General features: G+C 45.8%; 2 protein-coding genes across 2 annotated transcripts in view; one reads left to right on the forward strand and one right to left on the reverse strand.

The window, feature by feature from the left end:
- PRR11 (proline rich 11) overlaps window positions 1–24,183 on the reverse strand; it is a 54,066-nt gene that overhangs the window by 9,684 nt on the left and 20,199 nt on the right. The window contains exons 3-7 of the mRNA XM_011979184.1: window positions 11,969–12,119; window positions 11,612–11,734; window positions 3,180–3,449; window positions 2,084–2,182; window positions 1,430–1,542 (exon numbers count right to left, since the gene is read on the reverse strand). Coding sequence (XP_011834574.1) covers window positions 1,430–1,542; window positions 2,084–2,182; window positions 3,180–3,449; window positions 11,612–11,734; window positions 11,969–12,119 — 756 coding nt within the window. The remainder of the gene's footprint in view (window positions 1–1,429; window positions 1,543–2,083; window positions 2,183–3,179; window positions 3,450–11,611; window positions 11,735–11,968; window positions 12,120–24,183) is intronic.
- Window positions 13,697–23,841, forward strand: LOC105539076 (putative speedy protein E6). Its single transcript, XM_011979182.1, has 8 exons — window positions 13,697–14,356; window positions 15,333–15,575; window positions 17,106–17,336; window positions 18,483–18,541; window positions 20,032–20,117; window positions 22,143–22,311; window positions 22,432–22,536; window positions 23,348–23,841. Exons 1-7 carry the CDS (start codon window positions 14,248–14,250, stop codon window positions 22,489–22,491), a joined length of 957 nt encoding a protein of 318 aa, XP_011834572.1. The 5' UTR covers window positions 13,697–14,247; the 3' UTR covers window positions 22,492–22,536; window positions 23,348–23,841.

Here is a 24,183-nt window from a genome sequence, read left to right on the forward strand (position 1 = left end):
AAAAAAAAAAAAAAAAAAAAAAAAAAATAGCAGTAGATGCCGATGGGAACTTAAGGTGATATAGCCATTCCAATACATAATACTTCTTGACCCAGGAGTTACATGTATAAAAATCCATCCTAGGGAAAAACTCAGCCATGTACAGAGTTGATAGGCATGGATGTCTAATGAAGACTTACAGAAATTAAATGTCATAATCTAAGCCAGGCACAGTGACTCACCCCTGTAATGCCAGCACTTTGGGAGGCTGAGGGGGGGGTGGGTCACTTGAGGTCAGGAGTTTGAGACCACCCTGACCAACATGGTGAAACCCTATCCCTATTAAAACATATAAAAATTAGCCAGGCATTGTGGCACACGCCTGTAATCCCTGCTACTCAGGAGGCTGAAGCAGGAGAATCGCCGGAACCCGGGAGGTGGAGGTTGCTGTGAGCCGATATCGCATCACTGCACTCCAGCCTGGGCGACAGAGCGAGACTCCATCTCAAAAAATAAAACAATACAAAAAATAAAAAATAAAACAGGTTGCTTTCAGAAATTATATAATATGAAAACTAGTATGTCTTGGAATCAAGTAAATATGGTATATGTGTGTATCTGTCTGTGTATAATCATACTGTAGATACAGTTTTGTCCATTCAATATACCATGAACTCTTCCCATCTTTTTGAAAATTAACTTGAAGTTTCATTTTGACATCTTCAAAATATGCAGTTCATTGCATGTAAATTTCACAGATAAAATCCTGTCTTGAGACATTTAGGTTATCATTTTTTTTTTTTTTTTTGAGATGGAGTCTCTCTCTGTTGCCCAGGCTGGGGTACAGTGGCACAATCACTTCTCACTGCAGCCTTGATCTCCTGAGCTCAAGTGATCCTCTTTCTTCAGCCTTCCAAGTAGCTGGGACCACAGGCACACACCACTGCATCAGGCTAATTTTTAATTTAATTAATTTTTTTAGAGATGGGACTCTCACTATGTTGCCCAGGCTGGTCTTAAACTCCTGGCCTCAAGTAATCCTCCCACTTCGGCTTCCCAAAGTGGTGGGATTACAGACATAACCCACCACACCCAGCCTAAAATTCTTGATAGTATATCTTTTTATCCCAAAATCTGTCATTAAATCAATGGCATATCTTATAATAAACAGCATCTTTAAATGGGGCAATAAAGCATATGCCCAGAAAAAGACTAGAATGATAAACCGCAGTATGTTAACAGTGGCTATCTCCAATGATAGGACTATTTAGATAATTTTTGTTTTCTTTTTTAAACTTTTCTGTAGATTTCAATTTTTCTATAATGAGCATATATAACTTTTAACATTAGAAATACACACAAAAATCTTGTTTTCCCATTTTTTAGGCCCTTGTACGACAATATCATTCTTTTAAGAAGTAGTAGAGCATAGTACTGTGCAGTTCCTTACATTAAGACATTTGTAACTCGAGTTGATAACACTTTGGAGTTAGGTTTCAGGGTAACACGCTGCAAATCAGAGACAGTAACTAGTGGATTCCGTGCTTTCGGCGATGGTATAAGCTTTAATTATAAAATGAGACATTATTAAAACAAATTTTAAAATATCACTCAAAATGTAAACATGCAAAAATGGCAAATATCTGAGTGCTGAGTATGTGTAAGATACATCCACTATTCTACCCAATTTTTATTCCAAAGCTTCAAAGGATGTCTCTACCTCTTCAGACTAACGGTTGGGAGATAAAATTGCCTAATTAAATCATTTTCTAATATACACATTTTGTTGGGAAATCCAAAACTACTAAAATAAAAACATAACAAACTTAACTTGAAATGAAATGACTTCTCCCCCCAGCCCTGCCCCACCCCCCTAGTTGTATACAAATTGAGATGAGGTCTTGCCATGTTCCCCAGGCTGGTCTTGAACTCCTGGGCTCAGGTGATCCTCCCACCTTGGTCTCCCAAAGTGCTGGGATTATAGGCACGAGCCACTCACCCTGCCTGGAATGACTTCTATACATAAGGCTTATGCTTATTTTCCAGAATGGGACAACAAGGTTAAAAGCAAAAAAGAACATGTATATGGTCAATGACATCTTACCTTCCTCCTTTCATCTACACTCTGTGTCTTCTTTAATTTTACAGTCAGCAGATCTTTAACTGTTATCTGCATGGGTCCATCTTTTTTTAATGGTCCAGCCTTGAAATACATGGTGAGGTAAGAATTCAAATTGGAACCAGCACAACTGGTGAAATGTAAATCCAAATCTAGTTTTTAAAGACTCAGAGTTAAGAAGTAACTCTTATTTACCCTAGGAACCTTTCATATTCTGTCCACTCAACCAAGAATAATCCTGTTTTTATCACCCATTGAAAAGTATTCATCAAAATGTAAGGCTTCCCACCCCTCCCCCAATTTCGTTTTTATAAGCTAAGGCTTTGCTAACAAATAAGAGATGGACCAGTTTCCTGCAATAATGCATTTTCCGCAGGAGTCATTACAATAAGACAAGAGTTGAAGGAGTTAATCGGGTTAAAGTGAAGTTTTCCTTGAATTACCTAGAAAGATGACTCAGTTTCCATAGAGCAAGAATGTATACAATAACAGAGGTATAATTAGGGCAAATATAACGATAGGCTCCGGGTTTTTTTTTTTTTTTTTTTTGTGTGTGTCAAGATTGGGAAGACTCTGGATTTAATTCAGCTACATTAAACCAAATGTATCCTAGTGAAAATTCAGCAGATTTTAAAACAGGGTCATGCCTGTCTTAGTGATTCACAAATTTTCTGGTCCCCTTGGTAAATAAGTAACTGAAATAGAGATTGATTCTCCAGCCTAACGACATGAAACTTTGGAATCCACTAACTCTTTGTTCTGACTTCACTCACTAAACAATCTTCTATTTTTAATTTGGTTTCCTAGGGAGGTTTTCTTCCCTAGGAAAAAGCCATGCTGAGAAGCGAATAGGAATCTTCCACTCTACTGGGTTTCACACACATCACTTTCATTTCTCAATCCAGCTTCTAGGAATTCCTCAGGGACTGAGATTTTAAAAACATAATAATTAAGATATGGAATCAGAACAAAATATAGCCTTCCGGCCCAAGCCCTGATTAGCCTGGTCTTAAAAGGCTACTTGGCTTTACTGCTATATTACACACTGACCAAAACATATCATTACTAGATTGTTACCTACCTGAAGTGCTTTAGCAAGACTGGGTTTTCTGAGCAACACAGGTGCTACTGGTGGTCGAGGAGGTGGCGGAGGTGGAAGTGGAGGTGGAGGTGGAGGTGGAGGTGGAGGAGGAGGAGGAGGAAGATGGCTGGCTGGCTGTGGCAGCGTGGGAGGAAGCACAGCTTTGGAGTCTCCAGGGGTGATGAGAACACAGGCAGGCACATTTGTAAGTTTACCACTCATGTGACATGTTTGACCACAGCTTGGACAGGAAGAACTTTCTGAGATGGTCTGGAAGAAGACATCACATTTGGCAAATAAATAACAAGTTAATTTTATTCTTGAGGGTGACAGTCATCAAAATAATAGCTACCATGTATTGAATGCTTTCTCAGTGTACCATGTGCTTCATGATATTTTCTCATTTATAATCATAAGTTTCTTCATTTCATTCATTCGTTTATTTTGTATGTACTATATGCCAGGCACCATAAGTACAGTGTGAGCCCTGTGTGTCACCTCATGGAGCTGACAGTCCGGTGAGGGAAGACAGACATTAAACATGCACAGAAGGCCGGGAATGGTGGTGCACACCTGTAATCCCAGCACTTTGGAAGGCTGAATCCAGCGAATTGCTTGAGTCCAGGAGTTCGAGACCAGTCTGGACAACATAGTGAGATCTCATCTCAAACAAAGATGCACAAACACACTCAAAACAAAACAATACTTCAATAAGATCAATGAAGTGTGCTATGAGCATGAACAGCTGGAGGCTTGGGAAGTGATATTTAGCCATGATCTCAAGAATAAATTGAGACTTAGCAGATGAAGGGAGATAAAGACTAGGGGAAGAGTTCCTTGCAGAGGAAAAAATACTTAATGCAGCCAAGAATATAGCACATTCAAGAAACTGATAAAGGCCAAGGATCTGGAACATGACTATTGTGGACTGAATTGTGTCCCAGAATTCGTATGTTGAAATCTTAACATCCAGAACCTCAGAATGTGACTATATTTGGAGATAGGGTCTTTAAAGAGGTGATTAAGTTAAAATGAGGACGTTAGGGTGGTTCCTAATCCATTCTAACTGGTGTTCTTATAGTAAGAGGAAATCGAACATGCAGAGAGACATCAGGAATGTACTCACACAGAGGAAAGACTGTGTGAAGACAGAGTGAAGACAGCCATCTACAAGCCCAGGAGGAGCCTCAGAATAAACTAACCAAGAAGCCACAGACTTCTTGCTTCCAGACTGTGAGAAAATAAATTTCTGTTGTATAAGCCACCCAGCCTGTGGTATTTTGTTATGGCAGCTCTAGCAAACAAACACAATGACCCTATGCAGTAAAACAGTGTATTAATTCCCTGTGCCTGCTGTAACAAATTATCCCAAACTTGGTGGCTGAAAACAATTGAAGTTTATTTTCTCACAGTGCTAGAGGCATAAAGTCTGACATCAAGGTGTCAGTGGAGCTTCACTGCCTCCCATGCCTCTGGGGAAGAATTGGTTCCTTGCCTCTTTCGGCTTCTGGTAGCTGTCAGCACTCCTTGGTTTGTGGCTACAGCACTCCAATCTCTATCTCTGTGGTCACATTGCTTCTCTTCTCTGTATGCATTCTCTATGTGTCTCTCTCATAAGGGCACTTGTCCTGGGACTTAGGGTCCACCTAGATAATCCAGGAAGGTCTCCTCATTTCAAAATCCTTACCCTAATTACATTTGTAAAGCCCTTTGTCCAAATAAGGCTGTATTTACAGGGTCTGGGGATTAGGACTTGAATATACCTTTTGGAGGCTGCCATGCATTCAGTCCCCCACAAATGGTATCATCCCCAATGTATAGATGAGGAAACTGAGGCCCAGGAGTTAAATGACTTGCCTTTTTCTCCTTTGGCTAATTCATCGTGAGGCACAAATTCCGGGAGCAGGAATGGAATTCCAGAAGCTTCTCTCCAGACCAATGAGCACAATGTTGAGACACAGGGGCCTTTCTTAGGGGAGTTTGGAGTGGATATTTTCCTGCACATATCCGTCAGGAAAATAGAAACCACTCTGGATATTGAAAAGAGGGGTCATGTAATACAGGCACTTGGTTACATTCATAACGGAAGAGCTGAGAGGCCCACTGGGTACCGTGAGGCAATCAGAGATTAGCAACAGCAGGAAGCCATTAACATCCTGAGGCTGGAGAAACAAAAGGTGGAGGCAGTGTATCCAGAGGTCTGGAGGTAGGTTTACCCAGAGAATCAGGAAACATTGGCTGGGTGCGGTAGCTCACGTCTGTAATCCCAGCACTTTGTGAGGCCGAGGCAGGTGGGTCACCTGAGGTCAGGAGTTCGAGACCAGCCTAGACAACATAGTGAAACCTCGTCTCTACTAAAAACACAAAAATTAGCCAGGCGTGGTGGCAGGCACCTGTAATCCCAGCTACTTGGGAGGCTGAGGCAGGAGAATCGCTTGAACCTGGGAGGTGGAGGTTGCAGTGAGCCGAGATCGTGCCACTACACTCCAGCCTGGACGAGAGTGAAATTCTGTCTCAAAAAAAAAAAAAAAAATAGGAAGAAGAAGAAGAAACATGGAGTATTTATCCAGTGGGAGATGGGGCCAGAAGGCAACAACTACCATTGCTGGAGAAATCATGCAGTAAAGAGGAGGGGAAGAAACTCCTTGTCTTGTCCCTCCCTATAGTCTCTCATCAATGTCTTGCAATAGGCCATCATAACCAGGAACCAGGTGACCTGGAACTTGAGGAATGTATCCTGTAGAAGCCAGCCCTCCCAGCAATATAGAGCAGAGCTTCTGAAGTGGGGTAAACAGGCCCAGGGACTAGCCCTCACCTGTAGCCATTCCTACTTCTGGTAAAAGCACCTGGGTTTTCCTTCGCTCCCTCAGTCCACCTGATCTGGTCAGGATACTCACTCAAGGACTAGACACATGACCCAGGGCAAGTTCTCTCAGCTGAGATTGTTCTGTTATGAGAATAAGAATCTAAGGCTGCCAGCAACCATGTTGCTAGTGCAAGGGGAGAGTCTGTCTGAGAAATAAACTTATTCTAAAGAAGGCAGAACTGAAAGATGAGACAGAGCCAGGATGCTGACAATATCATTCGAGTCCCTGAATCCAGCCATACCTTAGACTTACTGGTTTTATGGGCTTAAGCCGGGTTGCATTGTGTTTCTGTCACTTGTGGCTAAAAAGAATTTTGACTGATACAGCCTTCTAGGCGCTTTCTTAGTGAAGGAAATAACATAAGCTTCATTGTTAGTTCACATTTTTTTTTTTTTTTTGAGATGGAGTCTTGCTGTGTCGCCCAGGCTGGAGGGCTGGAGGGCTAGAGTGCAGTGGCATGATCTTGGCTCACTGCAACCTCTACCTCCTGGGTTCAAGTGATTCTCCTGCCTCAGCCTCCTGAGTAGCTGGGACTACAGGTGTGTGACACCACGTCCAGCTAATTTTTTTGTATTTTTAGTAGAGACGGGGTTTCACCTTGTTGGCCAGGATGGTCTCGATCTTCTGACCTTGGGATCTGCCTGCCTCAGCCTCCCAAAGTGCTGGGATTACAGGTGTGAGCCACCATGCCTGGCCCATTCTCAGTTCTATATCATCATCCTCCCTGGTACATTGGGATTAATGATTTGGGGTTAAAATATAATGAGAGCTGAAATAGGAGAAAAGTCATGAAATGTAGAGTGTGTACACCAGAGGTGAAGAAGAGAAGGAAAGGTTTATAGAATTATTTCACACATACACACACACATTCATTCTAGACTTTTTAAATTAAAAGAAAACTTTTTTTTAGAGACAGGGTCTCACTATGTTGCCCAGGCTAGAATGCAATGGGCTGGAGTGTCCTGAGGCTCAAGGAATCCTCCCACCTCAGTCCCCTGAGTAATTGGGACCATAGGTGTGTATGCCACGCCCAGCTACAAAATTTAATTTTTAAGGTCTGTTTGAATACTGCCTTGCCACCCATAGTAAACTGCTCTGACAAAGTTATAAAATTATAGGAATTCAAAAAAGCAATGAATTTACTTCTAGAACCAAAATCTCAACTGGTCAATTAGTTTTATTTTATGTTTAATTTTTTTGCTATTTATTTTTGGAGTCCCACTTAGTCTCAATAATTTTATTTAGGCCTGGTGTGGTGGCTCATGTCTAGAATCCCAGCACTTTGGGAGGCCGAGGCAGGCAGATCACTTGAGGTCAGGAGTTCAAGACCAGCCTGGGCAACATGGTGAAATCCCGTCTCTACTAAAAATACAAAAATTAGCCAGGTGTGGTGGCAGGAACCTGTAGTCCCGACTACTCAGGAGGTTGAGGCAGAAGAATTGCTTGAACCCAGAAGGCAGAGGTTGCAGTGAGCTGAGATCATGCCACTATACTTTAGCCTGGGTGACAGAGCGAGACTTTGTTTCAAACAAACAAAAACAATTATTCTATTCTTTTTTTGGTCTCAAATAATATTTTTTTGAGACAGAGTCTCGCTTTGTCACCCAGATTGGGGTGCAGTGGCATGATCATGGTTCACTGCAACCTCCGCCTCCTGGTTCAAATGATTCTCCTGCCTCAGCCTCCTGAGTAGCTAGGACTACGGGCATGCGCCAACATGCCTGGCTATTTTTTTTAGTAGAGAGGAGGTTTCATCATGTTGGCCAGGATGGTCTTGAACTGCTGACCTCAAGTGATCCAACCACCTTGGCCTCCCAAAGTTATATATTTTAATAATACATGGGAACATCCTATAAACACTGTTCTGAATATACCTTTACATTTAATTTAATAGTGTATTATTATTGTTATTATTATTTTGAGACACAGTCATGCTCTGTTGCCCAGGCTGGAGTGCTGTGGCGTGATCTCAGCTCACTGCAACATCTGTCTCCCAGGTTCCAGTGATTCTCCTGCCTCAGCCTGTGGAGCAGCTGGGATTACAGGAGCGTGTCACCATGCCAGGCTAATTTTTTGTACTTTTAGTAGAGATGGGGTTTTGCCATGTTGGCCAGGCTGGTCTCAAACTCCTGGCCTCAAGTGATCCATCCACCTTGGCCTCTCAAAGTGCTGGATTACAGGCATGAGCCACCATGCCTGGCCATTAGTGTATTCTTTTAAAAAAAGTTTTCCTAGGGGGTAGGGGACTGATGGTATATTCTTGAGATCATACCTCATTAGTACATACAGAACTACCTCATTCTTTTTAACAGCTACATAGTATTCCACTGAATGAATGGATTATAATTCAGTCAATTAATCCCATATTCTTTGACACTTAGTTTTGTTTTTGTTTTCACTATTTTTCAAATCACACTGCAATAAATCACTTTGTACATATGTACAAAATTTGGTTGCATCAAATGATATATATTTTAAAAATGTTGATAGATGTTAACTAATTATAGCCCATAGAGGTTTTATCAATTTATGGCATTCTCAATAACAAGAAAGCACCTGTTTCTCCAAAACTTTTGGTCTTTGATTTGTTTGTTCTGTCAATCTGATAGGCTAAAGGCATTACTTATTGAAGTTTATTTTGCATTTCTGTTTTTTGTGTGTGGCAGAGACTACTAATTGCCTCCCAATATACATTTTTGCCTTCTTCTTTAGTAATAGGAAACCTGACTTTTAGCTGGACACACTGTAATCCAGATGATAGATTACATTCCTCAGGTTCCCTAGTGACTAGGTATAATTAAATACATGACTATGTTTTAGCGAAATGAGAGATAAGTAAAAGTTCTGTAAATGAGTTTGGGAAGTTGCCTTAATGGGGGTAGTAGGATAACTTTTTCTTTCTGCTGCCTAAAATAAAGACATTTTGTTTATGCAAATATTCTTTGAGGCTTGTCACTGGTACCATACCTAGTCCTGATTCACTTTTTTTTTTTTTTTTTTTGAAATAGAGTCTCATTCTGTCACCCTGGCTGGAGTGCAGTGGCGCAATCTCGGCTCACTGTAACCTCTACCTCCCGGGTTCAAGTGCTTCTCCTGCCTCAGCCTCCTGAGTAGCTGGGATTACTGGTGCCCGCCATCACACCTGGCTAATTTTTGTATTTTTAGTAGTGACAGGATTTCACCATGTTGGCCAGGCTGGTCTCAAACTTCTGACCTCAAGTGATCTGCCCACCTTGGCCTCCCAAGGTGCTGGGATTACAAGCGTGAGCCACAGCACCCAGCCCTGATTTACTCTTGAGATGGAGTCTCGCTCTGTTGCCCAGGCTGGAGTGCAGTGGTGCGATTTCAGCTCACTGCAACCTCCGCTTCCCGGGTTCAAGCAATTCACCTGCCTCAGCCCTCCGAGTAGCTGGGATTATAGGCATGCACTACCACATCCAGCTAATTTTTGTATTTTAGTAGAGAGGGGGTTTCACATTGGCTAGGCTGGTCTTGAACTCCTGACTTCAAGTGATCCACCCACCTCGGCCTTCCAAAGTGGTGGGATTACAGGGGTAAGCCACTGCGCCCGGCCCCTGATTCACTCTTAAGTGAAGTTGAGTACCTACTCATGTATTTATTTATTTTATTTTTATTTTATTTTATTTTTGAGACAGAGTCTAGCTCTGTCACCCAGGCTGGAGAGCAGTGGCACGATCTTGGCTCACAGCAGTCTCCACTTCCCGGGTTCAAGTGATTTTCCTGATCTCAGATGATCTGCCCGTTTTGGCCTCCCAAACTGCTGGGATTACAAGCATGAGTCACCGTGCCCAGCCCTACTCATGTATTTAAGAACCATTTGTATTCCTTTTCTTTCTGCCCAGGATGGCCTCAAAATTCTGTGCTCAAGTGATTCTCCCATCTCAGTTTCTTGAGTAGCTGGGATGATAAGTGTGCACCACTGTACCTGGCTTGTATTCCTATATTTAGGTGAATGCTGTATTCATATAATTTCCTCATTTTACTGCTAAGTTATTGGTCTTTTTTGTATTGATTTGTATTGGTTCTTTATATATTCAATAATTAATTGTTTTCCTCATATTTGAGCAAATATTTTTGCATCTTATTTTATTTTATTTGAGACATGGTCTCGTTGTGTCGCCCAAGCTGGACTGCAGTGGCATGATCTCTGCTTACTGCAATTTGCGCCTCCTGGGTTCAAGCGATTCTCCTGCCTCAGCCTCCCCCGTAGCTGAGATTACAGGCATGCACCACTATGCCTGGCTAATTTTTTTTTTTTTTGTATTTTTAGTGGAGACAGGGTTTCACCATCTTGGCTAGCTGGTCTCGAACTCCTGACCTCAGGCGATCCACCTGCCTCAGCCTCCCAAAGTGCTGGGATTACAGACGTGAGCCACCGCGCCCAGCCTTTTGCATCTTATTTTGCTGTGCATAAATTTTTATTTTTATGTCTGATTATTTAAATTTACAAACAAGCCAGGTGCCATGGCTCATGCCTGCAATCCCAACACGTTGGGAGGCTGAGGTAGGGGGATCACTTGAGGCCAGGAGTTTGAGACCAGCCTGGGCAACAAAGTGAGACCCCCATCCCTACAAAAAATAAAAAAATTCGCTGGGTAGGTGGCACACACTTCTGGTCCCAGCTATAAGGGAGGCTGAGGCAGGAAGATCCCTTGAGCCAGGAGGTCAAGGTTGCAGTGAGCCATGATCATGCCACTGCACACCAGACTGGGTGACAGAGTGAGACCCTGTCTATTAAAAAAAAAAAAAAAAAGCAAACAGCAGGCAATATTTTTTTCAGATCTTCTGCTTTAATACTGACAATATTGAACTTTACCTGAGCTCTGCGATTCTGGAAAATAAGGATGGCCAAAAAATCTCCCCATCCAAGCCTGCAGTCCCAGCTACTAAAGGAGGCTGAGGTAGGAGGATCACTTGAGCCCAGGAGTTAGGAGTTGGAGTCTAGCCTGGGCAACATAATTTGTTTCAATCTCTAGAAACAAACAAAAAATCTCCCTACAGTTTTATGTCTAGGAAATAATTTATTATTTTGGAAGCGATGTGGAACCAACTTTTCCCACATCAGTTAGGTAAGGTTTACGGATGGCTCCCTTGTTTATCTGACAAAGCCAGACACAGACCCTCCAAATTCCCATTCTTTGTCTCATAAGTGATTAGCTGAACTGCTCACTGCCACTGACCAATCTGGACAAAATATCTACTAACTTGACCAAACTTTAGCCAGGATTTAGCCCTCCCCATAGGCCCTAGAACCTTGACCTATTCTTGGGCTTAAGTAAGCATTGGTATGCTGAACAACCTTTAGGAAAAGATGTTCCCTGATCTAATCAGCTGTCTAATCAGATTATCCCAACTCTTCATCTTACTTCCCCATAACCCAATTTGTTCTACCCTTTTATTCCTTGCTAACAAAGAAAACTTTTTCGCTTAATGTTTGAGATATAAATCTTATGACTTGAGCATTTTCCCTATTGCAATAGTCTTTTCAAATAAAGTGTCTTCTTACCTAATTCCAGATTTGCTTTTTTATTTGACAATACCAACCTTCAGTGCTTCCTGGAGCTTGCATAATTTACTTTCCAAAATGCAAAACTGTTGTTTTAGACTGTAAAGTTCTCGGTGGTAGATACGAGATGGAAAGATGGTGTCTTTCAATACTTCTAAACTCTGAAATTAATAATAAACAATTCTGAGTCCTATGAGTAATATGATAAGGACAAGAAAACAGGAACCAGAAAGTGACTTGATGTATGTTTTATAGCAGCAAAGGCAGGCATGACTCAATAATTTCATCTTATCTGAGTTTAGCTTGAGGGTTGGACTGACTTGAGCATATATGTATATAAACACCAAGTGTGTAGAAGAACTATAGTGCTGAAAACAGGGATGTCACATCCATACCTGGGTTATGCAGTTCTGGCACCAGCTGTATATAGACCACACTCTATTTGTCCAAAGTTCTATTGCATCTCTGATGTTAGGAAATTTGAAGTTCCAGGATGATCTTACCCAGCTTCTGCTTTGAGATATATCTATTGAAGAAATAATGACTCTGTAGGAAAAACAAAATGAAACAAACAAAAACCCCTAAGTCAGAATAATAGCCTTGGCCTGGCGTGGTGGCTCGTGCCTCTAATCCTAGCACTTTGGGAGGCTGAGGTGAGCAGATTGCTTGAGACCAGGAGTTCGAGACTAGCCTCGGCAACATGGCGAAACCCTGTCCCTATCAAAAAAATACAAAATTGAACCAGGCATGGTGGTGTGCCAGAAGAGAGAGGAATATGCAAAGCAGGCATGAAGACGGGTTAAATCAGAGCTTTTCATTCCACAAGAGAAATTTTAATGGGGTCAGAACATTGATCTTCTAATATTTGAAAGCCTGCTAACTAGGAGAGAGATAGCAAACTGTTTTGTTGTAGGAGGACCCACCCAGCTCTGACGGGTTAAAGCATCATGAATGCAAATTTGAACTCCAGAAAAGCAGAGCTTCCTCGTTCAGTCTGTGCCTTTCCCATGAGCAAGAGACTCCTAGGAGAGCCGGAGCCCATTAGGAAACCGTGTGGGAACTTACTCACAGGTTCCTTATTTTTTTTGAGATGGAGTTTTGCTCTTGTTGCCCAGGCTGGAGTGCAATGATGTGATCTTGGCTCGCTGCAACCTCCGCACCCCGAGTTTAAGTGATTCTCCAGCCCCTCCTCCCGAGTAGCTGGGATTACAGGCACCTGCCACCATGCCTGGCTAATTTTTTGTATATTTAGTAGAGATGGCCAGTCTGGTCTCAAACTCCTGACCTCAAGTGATTCACCCTCTTTGGCCTCCCAAAGTGCTGGGATTATAGGCATGAGCCACTGAGCCCGGCCGGGAACCCACAGGTTTTTTGGATAGTCTCTGAATATCATGCAACTCTTTTATTTTTTATCCAAAAAAAAAAAAAAAATGTTTTTGACACAACGTCTTGCTGTGTTGCCCAGACTCGAGTGCAGTGGCAAGATCATAGCTCACTGCAGCTTCTAACTCCTGGGCTCAAGCGATCTTCCTGTCGCATGAGTCTCCCAAGTAGTTGGAACACAGGTGCCAGCCACCACACCTGTCTAATTTGGTTTGGTTTTGTTTTTTTAGAGATGGGGTCTTGCTATGTTGCCTACACTGGTTTTAAACTGCTGGCCTCAGGCAATCTTCCTCCCTTGGCCATTCAAAGTGCTGGGATTACAAGCATGAGCCACTGTGCAGCTGAGATTTTTTGATTTAGTCTTTTTGTACATGGGATATTTTATTCATAGAATCCATAAATGGTAGGGAAATTTCTGAGTTCAGAGCAATACATATGATACAAAACTTGATATACAGACTAGTTTCTTAGCCGAACTGGAGGGGCTGGCTTTAGGTAATCCATGGACTCCCTGAAATTGGGGACACCATTGGAAACATGTGTGAGCTCAAAGGCAGTTTCCTATGATTTTCAGGCCTCAAAATGTCTCTTGGACTCAAAGATGCCTTAGGGCAGAGGACGTATGTACCCCCAGTATAGAATCTCAGACAGCGAAAGTCAGTAAACATTCGGCAGAAAAGTGACAAATTGAGTGCTCTGATGTGACTTTTTCATCAAGTCAATGTTCTTGGGATCTCTTGTACATGATAATCTCACTCTTGTAAAGTTTCATAGTTTCTGCTTACCCTAGTTTTCTTTCCCACCCTGTTCCCTCTCCTACCAGACTGGTCTCTGAAATGGGCATGTACAGAGGAGACCCCAACATGCTTTGCGTGGAGAGGACACAGCCTCTGCTGGGACAGGGAACAGAGGGATGCAGAGACCCTGATGATGCTTTTGGACAGTGGTCTGAGGTTGGGACAGTGGCAGGAGGTACCATCCATTCACCCAGGATCTCCAGGACAAGAGATCAGCTTGGCAGTTACATGTGTTTTTCTTCAAACTGGTTGCCAGGTTGGAATGACCGATGACATCAGAGATTCCAACCTTCCTGATTGGAAGGACCGGCCTCCGTTGGCGCCTGGGAGCTCAGGTGGACAACAGCATCTTCTCAGAGCTGTTCTCCACTCCTGACTTCTCCTAGCCTCAAGAATTGATAATACACTCTTCCGGGTCCTAGCAGAGTCCAGAAGGCGGCTTTGGACAGAACAGAGACTAGGTTCCGTGGGTTGGGACAGATTTTGGAAAGATCATGACCAGTTGTCAACCGCACCCCCAGGATGAGGAGCAGAGCCCCCAGCTGAGCACCTCGGGGTACCCCCGCCAGGAGGTGGTAGATAATGAAGTGTCAGGACCATCAGGTGAGGTGACTGGAGGAAGAAGAGGTGGGATAGGGTTGACTAAGATGAAGGAAGGGGGCTGGGTGCAGTGGCTCACACCTGTAACCCCAACATTTTGGGAGGCTGAGGCGGGCGGATCACCTGAGGTCAGGAGTTCAAGACCAGCCTGGCCAACATGGTGAAACCTCATCTCTACTGAAAGTACAAAAATTAGCCAGGCGGTAGTGGTGCACGCCTGTAATCCCAGCCACTTGGGAGGCTGAGACAGGAGAATCGCTTGAGCCTGGGAGGAAGAGGTTGCAGTGACCCGAGATTGCGCTACTGCACTCCAGTCTGGGTGAGAGAGTTGGACACTGTCTCCAAAAAAAAAAGAAGGGTCAGAGGTCAGGAAGGAGAACCTGAGGAGGGTGTGTGGGAAGAATGGAGAAATTCAGGCCAGGTGCAGTGGCTCACACCTGTAATCCCAGCACTTTGGGAGGCCCAAGGCAAGCGGATCACTTGAGGCCAGGAGTTTGAGACCAGCCTGGCCAAAATGGTGAAACCCCATCTCTACTAAAAGTACAAAAATGGGCATTATGGCAGGCACCTGTAATCTCAGCTACCTGAGAGGCTGAGGCAGGAGAATAACTGGACTCCGGGAGATAGATGTTGCAGTGAGCTGAGATTGCACCACTACACTCCAGCCTGGGTGACAAAGCAAGATTCTGTCTGAAAACAAAAAACACAACAAAACAAAAACAAAAAACAAAGGAGGGACTCAGAGAGCCAGGGATCAGGGAAGGACATGAGGAAGTGTTCTGAGGACACAGAGTCGGAATAATGGGGAGGGGAAGGAGCAGGACATGGGGTTGAGCAGAGGAGAAAGTCAGAAAGATGCCTTGGAGAAGCTAACAGTCTCTGAGGCTGGGGAGGATGGAGAGTGGTTTGGGGTTTGGGGTCAGGGTCTAAGGTGATCAGTTGCAGAAGCATTACACGGTGGCCTGGTTTCTTCACTCAGCCTCTGGGGTAGATCCCAGCCCCCCATGTAGGTCCCTTTGCTGGAAAAGGAAGAGGGAGTGGTCGGACAAATCTGAGGAGTCATCGGAGGAGGAGCCAGAGAAGGAGCTCGCCCATGAGCCTGAGGAGACCTGGGTGGTGGAGATGCTGTGTGGGCTCAAGATGAAGCTGAAGTTGAAGCTGAAGCAACAGCTAGTGTCGTCCGTGCTCCCTGAGCACCACGAGGACTTCAACAGGCTGCTTGGTAGGAGGACACCCCAGAGAGCACCTCCAATCCTGTTCTTCTAAAAAAGAGGCAACTTCCAATAACCACACTTTTCCAATGGGAAAAATATGCCCCCAGTGGGTGAGCTCTCCATGTGGGAGGACTCAGAATTGATCACTCATGAGGGACGCTTAGGAGATGATAGAGGATTAGGCTGGACTTGATAAAGGTTGGCGCTTGGGACAAGAAAGCTTAGTTTTGGGCTGGGCGCTGTGGCTCACGCCTGTAATCCCAGCACTTTGGGAAGCCGAGGTGGGAGGATTATAAGGTCAGGAGATCAAGACCATCCTGGCTAACATGGTGAAACCCAGTCTCTACTAAAAATACAAAAAATTAGCCGGGCATGGTGGCGGGTGCCTGTAGTCCCAGCTACTCGGGAGGCTGAGGCAGGAGAATGGCATGAACCCCGGAGGTGTTGCTTGCAGTGAGCCGAGATTGCATCACTGCACTCTAGCCTGGGTGACAGAGCGAGACTCTGTCTCAAAACAACAACAACAACAACAACAAAAAAGAGAAAGTTTGGTTTTGGGCCAGGTGTGGTGGCTGATGCCTGAGATCCCAGCACACTGGGAGGCTGAGGCAAGAGGATTGCTTGAACTCAGGACTTTGAGGCTGCAGTGAGCTATGACTGCACCACTGCACTCCAGCCTGCATGACAGAGCAAAACCCTGTTTCAAAAGAAAACCAAAGGCCGGGTGCGGTAGCTCACGCCTGTAATCCCAGCATTTTGGGAGGCTGAGGCGGGTGGATCACCTGAGGTCAGTTGTTCGAGACCAGCCTGACCAATATAGAGAAAACTCGTCAATACCAAAAATACAAAACTTAGCCGGGCGTGGTGGTGCACGCCTGTATTCCCAGCTACTTGGGAGGCTGAGACAGGATAATCACTAGAACCCGGGAGGTGGAGGTTGCTTTGAGCCAAGATAGCATCACTGCACTCCAGTCTGAGGGAGAGATTGAGACCCTGTGGCAAAAAAAAAAAAAGAAAAGGACAGGTCCAGAAGTCAGGAAGGAGCACCTGAGGAGGTGTGTGGGAAGAATGGAGGGACTGAGGCAGGGTGCTGTGGCTCACACCTGTAATCCCAGTACTTTGGGAGGCCAAGGCAGGCAGATCACTTGAGGCCAGGAGTTAGAGACCAGCCTGGCCAACATAGCGAAACCCTGTCTCTACTAAAAGTACAAAAATGAGCTGGGCGTTATGACAAGCACCTGTAATCCCAGCTACTTGGGAGGCTGAGGCAGGAGAGTCACTGGAACCTGGGAGACGGAGGTTACAGTGAGGAGAAGCCAGCAGTCTGTAAGGCTGGGGAGGATGAAGAGTGGTCTGGCGTTTTGGAGGGGGGAAGGAGCGGCTCATGGGGTTCAGCGAAGGAGAAAGACGGAAAGATGCCTTGGAGAAGCCAGCAGTCTGGGGGCTGGGGAGGATGGAGAGTGGTTTGGCATTTTGGGTCAGGCTCTAAGGTGATCAATTGCAGAAGCATTACACAGTGGCATGGTTTCTTTACTCAGCCCCTGGGGTAGATCCTAGTCCCCCGCGTAGGTTCCTTTGCTGGAAAAGGAAGAGGGAGTGGTCGGACGAATCTGAGGAGTCATCGGAGGAGGAGCCAGAGAAGGAGCTCGCCCCTGAGCCTGAGGAGACCTGGGCGGCGGAGACGCTGTGTGGGCTCAAGATGAAGCTGAAGCGACAGCGAGTGTCATGCGTGCTCCCTGAGCACCACGAGACTTTCAACAGGCTGCTTGGTAGGAGGACACCCCAGAGAGCACCTCCAGTCCTGATATTCTAAAAAAGAGGCAACTTCCAATAACCACACTTTTCCAATGGGAAAAATATGCCCCCAGTGGGTGAGCTCTCCATGCGGGAGGACTCAGAAGTGATCACTCATAAGGGACGCTTAGGAGACAATAGAAGATTAGGATTAGGTCAGTGCTTGGGATAAGAAATCTTGGTTTTGGGCCAAGTGCGGTGGCTCACGCCTGAGATCCCACCATGTTGGGAGGCTGAGGCAAGAGGATTGCTTGAACTCAGGACTTTGAGGTTGCAGTGAGCTATGATGGCACCACTGCACTCCAGCCTGGGTGACAGAGCAAAACTCTGTCTCAAAAGAAAAAGCAAGGCCGGGCGCAGTAGCTCATACCTGTAATCCTAGCACTTTGGGAGGCCGAGGCTGGTGGATCACCTGAGGTCAGGAGTTAGAGACCAGCCTGACCAACATAGTAAAACCTGATCTCTACTAAAAATACAAAATTAGCTAGGCGTGGTAGCACACGCTTGTAATCCCAGCTACTCAGGGGACTGAGATGGGAGAATCGCTTGAACCCGGGAGGCTGAGGTTGCAGTGAGCTGAGATCGTGCCACTGCATTCCAGCCTGGCCCACAGAGCGAGACTCCAGCTCAAAAAAAAAAAAACAAAAAATAAATTTATAAAACAAAATCAAAAATCAAAGAAAGTGGCTTCAGCTGTGCCCTCTAAAACTTATTGTCTCTTGCTGACTTTTCTAAACCTAAGTGTCTCCATCTGTAGAGGGGGATACCTAGGCCATGGTCACACCCTGATGTGACTGTCTCATGAGGAAATGATGGGAATTCCTTTATGACTGTGCAGTGGTCCCTCTGTGTCTGCTGGGAGGGCGTTCTGGCTTATTGCCAGCTCTACATCCTGTAGATTCTCACACCCAAGGCCTCCTTCGGCCTCTTCTCAGGCGAGTCTCAGAGCAGGAGCCTCTCTCCCTTGCCCAGTGAAAGTCATTCTCCCCTCTCCCATCCACCTCACTTGTGGCAGCAATCCTGAGATTTCCCTTAGGGAGACACACTTCTCCTTGCTGCCCTGCTGCTCCCACAGAAACCCTGTCCTGTTTCTCATGCTGACATCTGCTCTCTAATCACAGAGGATCCTGTCATTAAAAGATTCCTGGCCTGGGACAAAGATCTGAGGGTGTCCGACAAGGTAAGGTTGTTCTCCACAAAACTGTGTTCCTGCTTCAATGCACTGCCGGGGGGAGGGCGCAGCTTCCAAACCCACAGTTCCTCTCCTCTCTCCCTCCAGCACTTCCCACCGGATGCTCCCACAGTCTTTTTCTTTTCTTTCTGTGAGACAGTCTCGCTCTGTTGCCCTGGCTGGAGGCAGTGTCTCAAACTTGGCTCACTGCAGCAGACGCCTCCTGGGTTCAAGGCATTCTCCTGCCTCAGTCTTCCAAGCAGCTGGGATTACAATTAACCATGGCTGGCTAATTTTTGTGTTTTTAGTAGAGACGAGGTTTTGCCATGTTGACCTGGTTGGTCTTGAACACCTGACCTCAGGTGTTCCGCTCGCCTTGGCCTCCCAAAATGCTGGGATTACAGAAGTGAGCCACTGTGCCCCTCCAGCTCCCACAGTCTTGAGTCTTGGTGCCCACTTTTTTTTTTTTTTTTTTTTTGAGACAGTATCCAGCTGTGTTCCCCAGGATGGAGTAGAGTGGCATGATCGCAGCTCACTGCAGCCTCTAATTCCTGGGCTCATGCAATCCTCCTGCCTCAGCCTTCTGAGTAGCTGGGAGTACAGGCACATGCCATCATGCTTGAATAATTTTATACAAATGGTCTTGCTAAGTTGCCCAGGTTGTTCTCGAACTGTTGGGCTCATGTGATCCTCCTGTCTCAGCCTCTCAAACTACTGGAATCACAGGCTTGAGCTGCCACTCCCAGCTATTCTTGGTCATTTTTTTAAATTTTGAGACGGAGTCTCGCTCTGTCGCCCAGGCTGGAGTGCAGTGGCGCAATCTCTGCTCATTGCAAGCTCTGCCTCCCGGGTTCACGCCATTCTCCTGCCTCGACCTCCCCAGCAGCTGGGACTGTAGGCGCCCGCCACCACGCCCAGCTAATTTTTTGTGTTTTTAGTAGAGACGGGGTTTCACTGCGTAAGCCAAGATGGTCGAGATCTCCTGACCTTGTGATCCGCCCGCCTCGGCCTCCCAAAGTGCTGGGATTACAGGCGTGAGCCACCGCGCCCCGCTATTCTTGGTCTTTTTATGATTTGTCAGCATCTCCCTCAGGACACTGCTGGTCTCTTGCCGAGTGAATGAGTGGCCCCTGCCTCTCCTACAGGTCGTTTGGCAGTCAGGCCGCAGCCCTGAAGCTCCTGGCCCCTCTACTCTCAGCTCTTTGGGACAGTTCTCTGCCTGGCACACAAAAGACCCTCCTGACACCAGCCGACCTAGACACACCCGTTAAAAGATCCCATTGGAGCCCACCATCCTGGGAGCATCACCGACATCCCTTCCTCCGGTGATGGGAGGAATACTCCTCCACCCTGCAATTTCCACATGAGCACAGTCACGCCAACACTGAGGTCCCTTCTCTGATGGGCAGCCCCTCCCCACACCCCCATTCCACTATCTCCACGATCTTCCTCTCTCAAGATGTGACCTCTCCCTCTCTCTGTTTCTTTCTCTCCACCAGTATCTCCTGGCTATGGTCATAGCATATTTTAGCCGTGCTGGCCTCTTCTCCTGGCAATACCAACGCATTCATTTCTTCCTGGCTCTGTGAGTGGTTTGCTTCCTCCTATCCATCAATATCCAATGCCCTGGGACAGCAGGGAAAGTGGGATTCCAGCCTTTCATTTATTCTTTCACCTATTTGTCCTCTTTACTCTGTGTACAGAAAAGAGAGGATTATACTATCTTGTTCTTAGACTGTTGTTTCTAAAAAGAAACTCAGCCTAGACGCGGTGGCTCATGCCTGTAATCCCAGCACTTTGGGAGGCTGAGGCAAACGGATCACTTGAGGTCAGGAGTTCGAGACTAGCCTGGCCAACATGGCGAAACCCTGTCTCTACTAAAAATAGAAAAATTAGCTGGGCATGGTGGTGTGCACCTGTAATCCAAGCTACTTGGGAGGCTGAGGCAAGAGAACCCCTTGAACCCAGGAGGCAGAGGTTGCAATGAGCTAAGATTGAGCCACTGCACTCCAGCCTGGGCAATAGAGCGAGACTTTTTCTCAAAAAAAAAAGAAAGCCAAAAAAACAAATTCCAATGCCAGTGTACAAATAAAAGAATAAAACAAAAGGAACCATCAACCGCTAAGGGGAGAAGAAAAGGAGCAGAGGAGTGGACACGACATTCCCCCCAGCAAGCAGACGTTTCTGGTTCTTCTCTCTCTTTCCTTCCATCAACTGCAAATGCCATCGACCTCCTCGAGGTTCCCATGACAGAGGCCACAGTTCAGGTCCCTCTTGCATCACTCTAATCCACTGTCAAATGCTCCCTGCTGGGATCTCCTGGAGTCTCTCTCCAAGCCTTGGGGCTTCCTAGTGCAGCCTGAGCATCTTTCCAAAGCACAACGCCCTCACTGCCCACCTGAACAACTTCCTTAGCTGATGTCTTTCAAAATCGAGGCCAGGGTCCACAGTGCAAATTCCACCCTCTCTACAATCTCTACAGCCAAACTGGCTCGCCATCTTGGTGTTTCCTGGCGTGGCTTCACCGCTCCTTCCAAATGCCCTCTACTCGACTTTGCATTTGTGTTTTCTGTCTGGGTGTTCCACACCCATGTGGTTCTGAAGTGAAGGACCCATTCCTTAAAGTCAGTTCACCCCACGGCCTCTGTGATGCCTTCCTTCATCTTCCAACTTTTGCATGCTCGTAGCTCTCCAGTTACATCCTATTACCATGTGACATTGGGATTAGGTCATCTGCCCTGATTACTCCCAGTCCCATTAGACTAGATGCCTGTAGAAGGCAGGGTTTGGCAAAATATCAATGTATTCAATTTATTTTACTTTTTTAGACAGACTTGCTCTGTCCCCCAAGCTGGAGTGCAGTGGTGAGATCATAGCTCACTGCAGCCTCCATATCCTGTACTCAAGTGATCCTACCACCTCAGCCTCCAGATTAGCTTTGACCACAGGTCTGTGCCACCACACCTGGACAGTTATTTATTTATTTATTTATTTATTTATTGATACAGAGACTTGCTCTGCCTATTAGGCTAGAATGGTGTGGCCCAATCTTGGCTCACTGTAACCTCCCCCTCCTGGGTTCATGTAATTCTTGTGCCTCAGCCTTTTGCATAGCTAGGACTAAAGGGTGCCTGTGCCACCACACCAGGCTGATTTTTGTATTTTTAGTAGGGATGGGGTTTCACCGTGTTGACCAGGCTGGTGTCGAACTCCTGGCCTCAAGTGATCCACCTGGTTCAGCCTCCCAAAGTGCTGGGATTACAGGCATGAGTCACCACGTCCAGCGTGTTTTTTACATTTTTTATAGAGACGAGGGTCTTGCTATGTTGCCCAGGTTCATCTCAAACTCCTGGCCTCAAATGATCCTGCTTCAGCCTCCCAATGTACTGGGATTCCAGGAGTAAGCCACCACTCTTGGCCACCAGTTGGGTTTTTGTCTCCATCCTGAAGGAGTGGGAGATGCCCTTCAGCAGGTCTCTGTCCATCAGCGCCCTCCTGAGGAAGGCATGGCTCTGCAGGGTGGGTGCCAGTCCTGAGCTGAGGGCAGTCCCCTCAGCCGGCGGTCTCTCCTGGTGGTGCCCCTGAGCAGCAACCTGATTTCTGTCCCCAGCTACCTGGCCAATGACATGGAGGAGGACAACGAGGCCTCCAAACGAAACATCTTCTACTTCCTGTACGGGAAGAACCGATCCCAGATACCCTTGTTCCATAAGCTTCGGTTCCAGTTCTTCTGTTCCATGCGCTGCAGGGCTTGGGTTTCCCTGGAGGAGTTGGAGGAGGTGGGTGGGGCGTGGGGAGGTGGAGGAGGTAGGGAGGAATCGGGTGGGCTGGAGGCTGGAAGCGGGGGGAGGGGTATCCTGGGGAGTCCCCATCTTCTTAAGGGGCATTTGTTTTTCCAGATCCAGGCTTATGACCCAGAGCACTGGGTGTGGGCACGAGATCGCGCCCGCCTTTCCTAGAGCACCAGGGAACATGGAGGCCTGAGGTCATCGGCCTGAGGGAAGGTACATCTGCATCCTTCAGGGTAAAGGCAGAATATTGGGGTCTATTTCGGAAATCCAAGGAACCCAATTGCTTGATCCGGCTTCGAGCCTGGGCAACATGGCGGGATTCCCTCTCCACAAAAATACAAAAATTAGTCAGGCGATGTCGGAGGATCACTGGAGCCTGGGAGGTCGGGGCTGCACGGAGCCCTGATCCTGCCACTGCACTCCAGCCCAGGCAACAGAGTGAGACCCTGACTCAAAAATAATCATAAATACTGAGTTTGGGGAGGTTCATTATGATTGACGCACTTGAGTTACCGATTTGGGTCGAGGGTTCAGTGAAGCTTAGGTTTACATCTTACGCAGCTAACCATGGTGAGCAGAGCATGAGACTTCATCATGAGGAGGTAGGATTATGGATTAGGCTTCTGGACTCGGGGTTCGTGATGTTGTCACATTAGAAATGGATCTAGCGTGGTTACAAGTTTAGCTCTTAAGTGACACAAAAGGCCCCAGCTGTGATGAAGTCCAAAGCCACACTCTCTGAGGGTGCCCAACTCCCTGGGGAGACCCACCCAAAGTCCTTGCTATGAAGCAGATCACTGGGACTGACCTTGGGTGTATTAAATGAGTTTTGGAATCAGGGTCACCAAAGTGTGAGTTTCACAGTTGAACACGATGGTTCAGAAGCAGGCTACAGAATGAAGGACAGATGATAAAATTGGATTTCTCAATGGCTCTGAACTCTTGTTAGACTTGACGTGGGACGTGAATAACCTTCCTGTCTAGAGAGCTGCCTCCTTGAAGTGTGACATCCTCTTACTTCCAGAACACCGGGCCCAGGGGAGATGCGGATTTTCAGCAGGAACTTTATTCCAATGCTAATGGCAGACACCAGGAAGGAGGAGAGGAGCCATTTGTGCAGATCATCTAGAAGAACCTGGACTGTTCTAGATGGAGCTGAATAGAGTGATCACCGTTGTCCTCCTAGGACAAAGCGGGTACTTCTAGGAATCCACAGAGAACAGTGAGAAACCAGGGGTGTTCCTGGTTCCACCCCTTCCTGCAGCACCACCTCTCTTTTTTTATATTGCTGAATTCCAACCTCCCCGGGGCGGAACCTGGAGGTCTTGTTTCCTATGGACTTGGTTGCCACAGTCCAGGAGCATTTGAAGGCACAGTGCAGACACTCAGATTGGCACAGAATTCTTTGTAAAATATGAGTGCCATAGACTGTAACAGATAGCTTCATGCACACTATGCATTTATTGGTTTGTTTGGAAAATGTTGTCCATCAAATTATTAATAGGTTTATTTCAAATAGTTTGGAAATTGTTGTACTTTTGAAAATATGCTGTTCCTGTAGATTTTTTGATGAGAGTTATAGCTGTTTTATATATATATAATTTTCTTTTCATCTTAAGAGAGAATCCTTTTTATCCTAAATCTTTTATTATCTTTAAATTGTTTTCTGTATTATTATATGTGCCTCTAAAGCAAGTATACTTTTTATCTAGGATACTTACATAATAATCCCTTCTATTTATAGCTATTGGTAGTTCTCCTAAGTTCCTGTCACAGAAATTTTTATTTGCTGTTTAGATTTGTGACTGAATTGTGAGAATTCAGTTGTGATTTTTAACATGTCTTAGATATATACTAACA

Source organism: Mandrillus leucophaeus, unplaced genomic scaffold, assembly GCF_000951045.1.
Source record: "Mandrillus leucophaeus isolate KB7577 unplaced genomic scaffold, Mleu.le_1.0 Scaffold20, whole genome shotgun sequence".
Classification (NCBI taxonomy): Eukaryota; Metazoa; Chordata; class Mammalia; order Primates; family Cercopithecidae; genus Mandrillus; species Mandrillus leucophaeus.

What these genes read in the sequence shown, in the direction of transcription:
- LOC105539076 (XM_011979182.1), top strand. Translation starts at nt 14,248, where the DNA reads ATGACCAGTTGTCAACCGCACCCCCAGGATGAGGAGCAGAGCCCCCAG. An exon ending in TGAAGTGTCAGGACCATCAG is followed by an intron (nt 14,357 to 15,332) that starts GTGAGGTGACTG and finishes TTCTTCACTCAG; the next exon opens with CCTCTGGGGTAGATCCCAGC. An exon ending in GACTTTCAACAGGCTGCTTG is followed by an intron (nt 17,337 to 18,482) that starts GTAGGAGGACAC and finishes CTCTAATCACAG; the next exon opens with AGGATCCTGTCATTAAAAGA.